Source organism: Austrofundulus limnaeus, unplaced genomic scaffold (genome assembly GCF_001266775.1).
Source record: "Austrofundulus limnaeus strain Quisiro unplaced genomic scaffold, Austrofundulus_limnaeus-1.0 Scaffold96, whole genome shotgun sequence".
NCBI classification, from domain to species: domain Eukaryota; kingdom Metazoa; phylum Chordata; class Actinopteri; order Cyprinodontiformes; family Rivulidae; genus Austrofundulus; species Austrofundulus limnaeus.
The window spans coordinates 817,208-825,224 of record NW_013952498.1 but is presented as its reverse complement, the minus strand read 5'-3'; the positions used below and the strand labels follow the sequence as shown (position 1 = coordinate 825,224).

General features: G+C 41.7%; 1 protein-coding gene across 2 annotated transcripts in view; it reads right to left on the bottom strand.

The window, feature by feature from the left end:
• zc3h7ba (zinc finger CCCH-type containing 7Ba) overlaps positions 1-8,017 on the bottom strand; it is a 33,809-nt gene that overhangs the window by 3,984 nt on the left and 21,808 nt on the right. For both annotated transcript variants that reach the window (XM_014012898.1, XM_014012897.1), the window contains exons 13-19: positions 7,701-7,915; positions 7,290-7,390; positions 7,022-7,203; positions 6,411-6,493; positions 4,614-4,777; positions 4,345-4,450; positions 2,991-3,099 (exon numbers count right to left, since the gene is read on the bottom strand). In XM_014012898.1, coding sequence (XP_013868352.1) covers positions 2,991-3,099; positions 4,345-4,450; positions 4,614-4,777; positions 6,411-6,493; positions 7,022-7,203; positions 7,290-7,390; positions 7,701-7,915 — 960 coding nt within the window. The remainder of the gene's footprint in view (positions 1-2,990; positions 3,100-4,344; positions 4,451-4,613; positions 4,778-6,410; positions 6,494-7,021; positions 7,204-7,289; positions 7,391-7,700; positions 7,916-8,017) is intronic.

The window sequence follows — 8,017 nt, the reverse complement described above, 5'->3', positions numbered from 1 at the left end:
GATTAGAGAGAACTGAAGTCCTCGTGTTGGTTGAAATGACCCGTCATGGCCTAAAATAAGAGTCCAGCGTTCCTGCCTTTTTTCTCAGGCCTGTGCAAGACCTGCTTTGAGGCTGTGACTCCTGTTTCTTCACTCGAGGTGACCCCTACATAATTCATAATTAATTCACCAGATAATTCAGAGACATTCTGAGTTTCATCACCCAGGAGCTGCGGGAGAGGCTCACAGCTCGCTTTCAGGACTATTTTTGTCCCGAGTCCAGTCTGATGAGCCGCTGCCACGCATTGGTGCGGATATCTCCTGTCAGGACACCGACTGCAGGCACTCGATTTCAGCTAAAGAGCTCCTGTTTCAGGTTAGTGGACATCATTCAGTAAACTGTCCCGTCAGGAAATATGTCACTACGTCACACAGTGGAGTCTCTCTGATTGGTTGACGCGGCGTGTCGAGCTGCAAAAGTTAAGATTTTCTAACTTCAGCGATTTGCGCCTCAAGCACGTCGAACGCTCAGATCGTTCAAATGGTGCTGCTCTAATCGCACTTGAGGCGCCMCAGCACTTCCCGACGCTGATTGAAGCACGTCCACCATAGACTTTGCATGTAAACCTGATGCTCCTGACGCTGAAATCGCGTTTGGTGTGAACGCACCATTACTTTACAAACTTTGATTAGTCACCTGAAACACACTTTGAACCGAAACATGAGGAAAAACAGAAAATGTGAATGGTGGAGAGAAATCTACTCAGCAGAGAATCCACGATGCTCTCAGTCAATCTGTTCCTGACGAGGGACAAAGTAAGAGCTGGAGGGAGATGAGGCCGTGGCATATTGTGTTATTAAAGATATGCAGCCACTCCACATTGTGTAAAAGTGGGTTTCAATTCATAGCTTACTTTTTTAACCTGTTAAAATGAAGAAGTTTGTTTGACTGGTTTGTAAGTATAATTTTAGAACACAGTCAAAAACATGCAAGTGCAATTGTCATCTATTAAGCGTCATGTTAATTATTATTGGCTAATTGTCACAATTAATCTGGATTCCTATTTTTACCAATATCACCCAAGCCTACTGGCAATCCATCTGAACTCAAGGCTTGTTCGCCTCAGGGTGAATTCTAAAGCTTCTTCTTCACTGTCAAGTCTCCCTCTAATGCAGAGTTTCCCAACTCTGGTCCTCAAGGCACATTGTCCTGCATGTTTTAGATGTTCCCCTGATTCAGATGACTGCAGTTCAACAAAAGCATGTTAATCAGTTTATCAGTTGAAATCAGCTGTGTTGAAGCAGGGGAACATCTAAAACATGCAGGGCAGTGTGCCTTGAGGACCAGGGTTGAAAAACACTAATCACTTCATGTATGTTTGATGGAGGGCAGATGGTCAGCACTCGGCTCATCTGCTAGTCAGACTTCTTTTTAAAAATAATTTCTTGCAACACTGTTTATAAATGTGTAACTGTGGGCATCCAGTTTGTCTGAAACCTCCTGGTATACCTGCTCATTTCAGACCCGTCTACTTCATATCTCTCCAGAAAGACTTAGCAAGTTCCACCATGGCTCAGTTGACTGGCGGGCAGTACTCTGCAGACGTCAAATCACTTATGTGCAATACTTGGCTTGACTCGTCTGGAACCACTGCTGAGGTGGATCCAAAAGCYCATTTGGAACTGGAAATGGGAGGAACATTTGGCTGACGCTGAATCGATGAGGATGGGTTAAAGGCAAACCAGTGGAGAAGGGGCTTAATTGGACCAAGGTAGTAACAGAGCTGAACCGGTCCACATGTGAAAGCCAGTGCCACAACTCAACAATAGCTACGTTTACATGGACATAAGCAACTGGATTAAATAGCCATTCGGAATAAAAATGTATCATGTACACACCGGAGCCGATTCAGTGCGATCCGAATTAATTTGTAATCGGAATGAGAGAGGTGGTTTATGCCAATTGATAATCCGAACAGCATGCATGTAAACACTTAATCTGATCATCTTATTCTGATTGTGGAAAAGTGATCTGACTGCGCATGTCTGCTGACTTTCATCCAGCGGTTTCTGCTCTTTTGTGGAGGGAGGAGCAGCAAGGCTGCAGTTTCCAGCAGCACAGAACTTTTCCTCCCGTTTTCTCATTCAGCTAGATACCGCATATCGGTAACATAATGACGAACAGTACGAAAACAATATGACTCCCGCTTACGCTTCGCCTGCGCCGCTTCGCAAAAAAAAGTTTTTTTTAAAGTCCGCAAGTCACCTGCAGCTGAACCAGAGAGTACAGTAACGTCTCCACCATTATTAAAACCTGTCGCGGGTCCATTCTGAGCTCAGAAGCTGTTTGTTTGTGTTCATGACGAAAGTAAAACTTTTTTCTTTTTTTTCTTTTCTTTTTTTTTAGGGAAAGTTAGCAACTGCGCATGTCAGTGCTTCTATTTTGAATAAAAGCCTGGTGCATGTAAACACTCGTCATGATCGGATTGTGCCCATGCAAACGATACATTCCGTTTATTTAATCTGAATACTTTTCAATCCGATTAAAGAATTTTGCGCATGTAAACATAGCTAATGTGAGGAAGTGATGACGTCTGATCCGTGCAACCATTCGGCAGCAAGATTCAATAACAACAAACAAATTTATTACAGAGGGAAGATCGATGACAACACAAATAAACTCTGTGTATAGTTAAAAAGTTAACTAACTACAAAGAGAATCGCTAAATCAAGTTAAATCATTATGTTTTGAAAATATTAAGGAGGAGACGTTTGCTCCACGCCTCTTTTTGTTCAGCGATGCTCGCCTCTTTTCTGAAAACTCAGATCTCTGCAGGATGCAAACAGAGGCAGACAGTATAAAGACAGACTGGTCTGTGTGGCCATATCCCAGATCTGTTTTATGAAAGAGCCTTTAGTGTCACAATGTCCAAATAAACATAAACTGAAAATGTTCCTCAAATAGCGGTTTGTTGTTGTTTTAGCATGTCTCGTATCTCTTGATCACTCACAGTTATTATTCTTCATATACATCCACATCTCCTTCTCCTCTTGGCTGTGGGCGAACGTGCAATTCCCGGTGTAGTTACATTTCCTCTTTTCCAGAATCTGAGCACACATCTGCCCGAAAAGAACATAAAGTCATTACATACAGATCACAGCTGGTAAAAACAGGATAAAACATGAAAAGGTCACTGCAGGTGTGAGATCAACGATGAAACCTGCAAAACTGTATTTAATGGATGAATTTTTTCACATTTAAAGGAGACCAATTATGGGTCCTAGAAATTTTTATGGTATGTCTGTGGGCTATCCAGACCATGTTCATTCAATTTAATGCACAAAATAATTCTCAGATAATAAAATTTCCCATTTTCTAGTTCTGCCCGCGCTGACTTCCGTTCAGAAGAGCTGTTTATGTTAATGAGCTCTGTTGGTAACGCCCTCCAAAAATCTGTTGACATTAACTCCGCCCTCCAAAAATCTGTTGACATTAACTCCGCCCTCCAAAAATCTGTTGACATTAACTCCGCCCTCCAAAGCCAGCATTTATGTTAGCATGGCTAATAATAGCAGAAGCTCCGTTGTACAACCATATGAGACCCTGTGTGAGACCCAGAGGCAGAGTCGGTTGCAGCTTCTTTTTTTTCCTCCCTCCTCTGCTCTGCGCTCACTCTGCATGCTGTTACCAGAGCAGGGAGCAGCAGCAGCAGTCAAAATACCTCAGAAACTCGAACAAATAGGCTTTAACAAGGCTTTAATAAGCTAGACTATAAAGGTACATGAGAAAATGTGTTCATAACGAACGAAAATAAAAAAATTATTAAATTGTGTCCGTGCCAGTCTTGAACCCTGGTTTCCTGCTCTCTGGTCTAACACTCTACCCATTGCCCTATTGGAGACTTGTTGTGAAAATGAGCTGCACATTACACAACAACAACCGTGACGGTTTTTTATATTGAGGAGGTGGAGTCTCACCCAGGGGTTGCTAGGTAAGGGGCTGAACGCAGGTTCCGGTGGGTTGTCGTACGGCTTGTGACGTCACAAAATAATGGAAGTATAAAACTTGTCGTTAATGTACATTAAAAAACATTTACTTACAGTAAATGTGCCCCTGGGTGCATTTTTTGGTCCTAGGACTGTTTTTTAAGAAGTACATACCCAAAGTTGAGTAAAAAAAACTTAAAAAGTGAATTTTGCATAATAGGTCCCCTTTAAGCCTGTTCTGAGCCCCCAACCTTCTCCCCACTTTTTATTTTAAATCAAATATTTAAATGTAGGACAGCCARAAAACACCTGATCTTTTCAAAGCACAAGAGGAAGAACCCATGTTCAGGTGTGGGAAATGAGAGGAAGCACACCTACATCATAATACAGAGGGTAGTTCTTGGCGTGGGGCAGCGGTCGGACCTGCACCCATTTACTCCTCTCTGAGGATTTTACCAGCAGGACTCGTCTGTCTTTAGTCCACCTGAGGAGAAAACCATTTACTTAATCCAATTAATTAATCTACTGAATTACATCACACAGTTTTATCAGTCAGGTTTGAGATAAATTAGAAAACGTCAAATTTAAGAATCATTTCTGCAAATAAACGTGTACAGAATTATATGACTCATTAAAGTTTCCCTCACGCATGTCTGGCTTTGGCATTGCAGTATTTGAGGGCCTTGTCTGGTTCACTGATCAGGCCGTCCCGCCAGCAATGAGCGCATGCAAACTTCATCTTCATGTTCAAATTCTTCCCGGCACCTCCTCCTCCTCCTTTTGATTTGCTTCCACCTCCTCCAGCAGACAGCTGCATGCAAAGAAATGATAAGTGCCAACATAAACAACWAAATGTTAGCTTAAAATAATATTTGTGTTACTCTATAGTAACAAGTTAGTCAAAGGCATACTATAATTAATGAAAATACACTCACTGGCCACTTTATTAGGTACACCTGTCCAACTGCTCGTTAACACTTAATTTCTAATCAGCCAATCACATGGRGGCAACTCAGTGCATTTAGGCATGTAGACATGGTCAAGACAATCTCCTGCAGTTCAAACCGAGCATCAGTATGGGGAAGAAAGGTGATTTGAGTGCCTTTGAACGTGGCATGGTTGTTGGTGCCAGAAGGACTGGTCTGAGTATTTCAGAAACTGCTGATCTACTGGGATTTTCACGCACAACCATCTCTAGGGTTTACAGAGAATGGTCCGAAAAAGAAAAAACATCCAGTGAGCGGCAGTCCTGTGGGCGGAAATGCCTTGTTGATGCCAGAGGTCAGAGGAGAATGGGCAGACTGGTTCGAGCTGATAGAAAGGCAACAGTGACTCAAATAACCACCCGTTACAACCGAGGTAGGCAGAAGAGCATCTCTGAACACACAGTACGTCGAACTTTGAGGCAGATGGGCTTCAGCAGCAGAAGACCACACCGGGTGCCACTCCTTTCAGCTAAGAACAGGAAACTGAGGCTACAATTTGCACAAGCTCATRGAAATTGGACAAGAGAAGATTGGAAAAACGTAGCCTGGTCTGATGAGTCTCGATTTCTGCTGCGACATTCGGATGGTAGGGTCAGAATTTGGCGTCAACAACATGAAAGCATGGATCCATCCTGCCTTGTATCAACGGTTCAGGCTGGTGGTGGTGGTGTCATGGTGTGGGGAATCTTTTCTTGGCACTCTTTGGGCCCCTTGGTACCAATTGAACATCGTTGCAACGCCACAGCCTACCTGAGTATTGTTGCTGACCATGTCCATCCCTTTATGACCACAATGTACCCAACATCTGATGGCTACTTTCAGCAGGATAATGCGCCATGTCATAAAGCTGGAATCATCTCAGACTGGTTTCTTGAACATGACAATGAGTTCACTGTACTCAAATGGCCTCCACAGTCACCAGATCTCAATCCAATAGAGCATCTTTGGGATGTGGTGGAACGGGAGATTCGCATCATGGATGTGCAGCCGACAAATCTGCGGCAACTGTGTGATGCCATCATGTCAATATGGACCAAAATCTCTGAGGAATGCTTCCAGCACCTTGTTGAATCTATGCCACGAAGAATTGAGGCAGTTCTGAAGGCAAAAGGGGGTCCAACCCATTACTAGCGTGGTGTACCTAATAAAGTGGCAAGTGAGTGTATATACAATATCCTGAAACAAATGAATAAGATGAGCTGAATGACTAATGGATAATGACTGTTAGACATTTTTATTGACTGTATACAATAATTATTTACCTTTCTACCTATATTATTACTTAGAAGTGTTTTGATATTTTACAATCTATTCAAGACCAAAATTTGTTATTAAAAAAAACGTAAAAGTTAAGCAAAGATGATACAACGTATGCAGTAAATGAAATATTTTTAAAAAGTTAAACGAATAAATCAGAGAAAATAGGTAATTTCTAAAGGAAAAAAATATAGTTTTTACTCGTTTTTCTTTTTCCATCTTGAAAGTCTGCTCCTGGTCGTGATACTTCATGGATACTTTCACAATCTCATCATGACTGATACCTGAAATTAAAACCTTTTTAAATTGTGTTTTTAAATTAATTGGCCACATATCTACACAATAAATTACTGCTTTRTTTGGCAATTTAATTTGATTCAGTTCCTCAGCTAAATAAAAAGATGAAAACAACCCAGACATAAAAACAATACGAAAAATATATCAGTAAAAATATGTATGTATTTTCTTTTTTAAACATCCTGAGGTTATGGAGCAGCATTATTCAGAGATTTGTTCTGTTTRGGTCCATTTAATCCATCTAAACACTGCTTTAAACACTGGTTGTGTCTTCATTAAAATGGCTAAAATTAACAGGGAAATCCTCACAACTCCTGTTGAACTATGAATGCAGCTTTATACTGAACAAGTTATGTGAACAGTTTCCTCCCTGATAAATTAATTTATTAAAAGGTAGAAATTTATGTTCAGGCGTTTTATTAGATTTCTCAGTTTTTTCCCCTCCAATACTAAACAAATCCCAGTTCTTTCTTAAAATAAACTCAGTGCAGACATTATGTGTGATAAGACCACACCTGTGTGCTGCTGAACCCTCCAGGTTTTAAGCTCTATGACGGAGTGAGCGAACTGGCAGCTGTCCTCGAGCTGGCAGCCGTACTTTATGGCATGGCGGCACAAATCCAGGTGGCACAGGGCGCTGAGGGGACGGACCTTCCTGTAGTTAATATTGTGGGTCCTCACCACAAACGCCAGGCACCTGACAGGAAGATGGGAGGGCAGTTKCAGTGGTTAAGATAGAGAAAAACAAGTTTATTAAAGCTAAAATAAAGACYGATGACTCACTTATTAGCATCAAAGTTGTGACGGACGTCTAAGTTGGAACAGATGGTCTGATCATCAATGAATCGCTTACTGATGATTCTAGGTTTACTGTCGTAGCATTTCTACAAAAAAACAGAGAAAAAAACAAGACAAACTGGTCAATCTACATATATAAAGTCAGTCAGAATACGGCTTATCAGCAGACTGCAGCCTGTTGATTCTCCAGAGTGCGACGTCAATCACTGCATTCAAAAATTCAAACAGAGCCAGATCAAAACCAGAGAAATGAACCCGATTTATGGGCTTTGACTGACAGGGAAGACAGCCTTGACTGAGGACAGAAGTTATGCAATTTTCTGTTACTCAACAGTGTGAGATATACGTACGACTTGAAGTATAAACCAGCTTGGAGGAGACAATGCTCACACTAACCTGGCAGAGGTAGATGAACATGCCCTTGTTTTCCTGTAGGAGCTGAATGATGCTGCTCCTGGGGTCTGGTTTGGCCTCTGACTTCTTAAACAGGAAGTTTCTGTCCAACGTCCCTTTTCTCTCTGCTGTCCAAACGTCGATCTCCAGCTGGTTGTAGGCAAARGTGCATCTTTCTCCGTACTTACACACACCCAAATCTCCAGATTTTATCAGCTCTGGATGTGTGAGAAAACGACACCAACAGATTGATCACAACTTGAAATTATCTTCACAGCAACTTTACAAGTTACAAGTCATGAAGCAACTAGCARGATCTC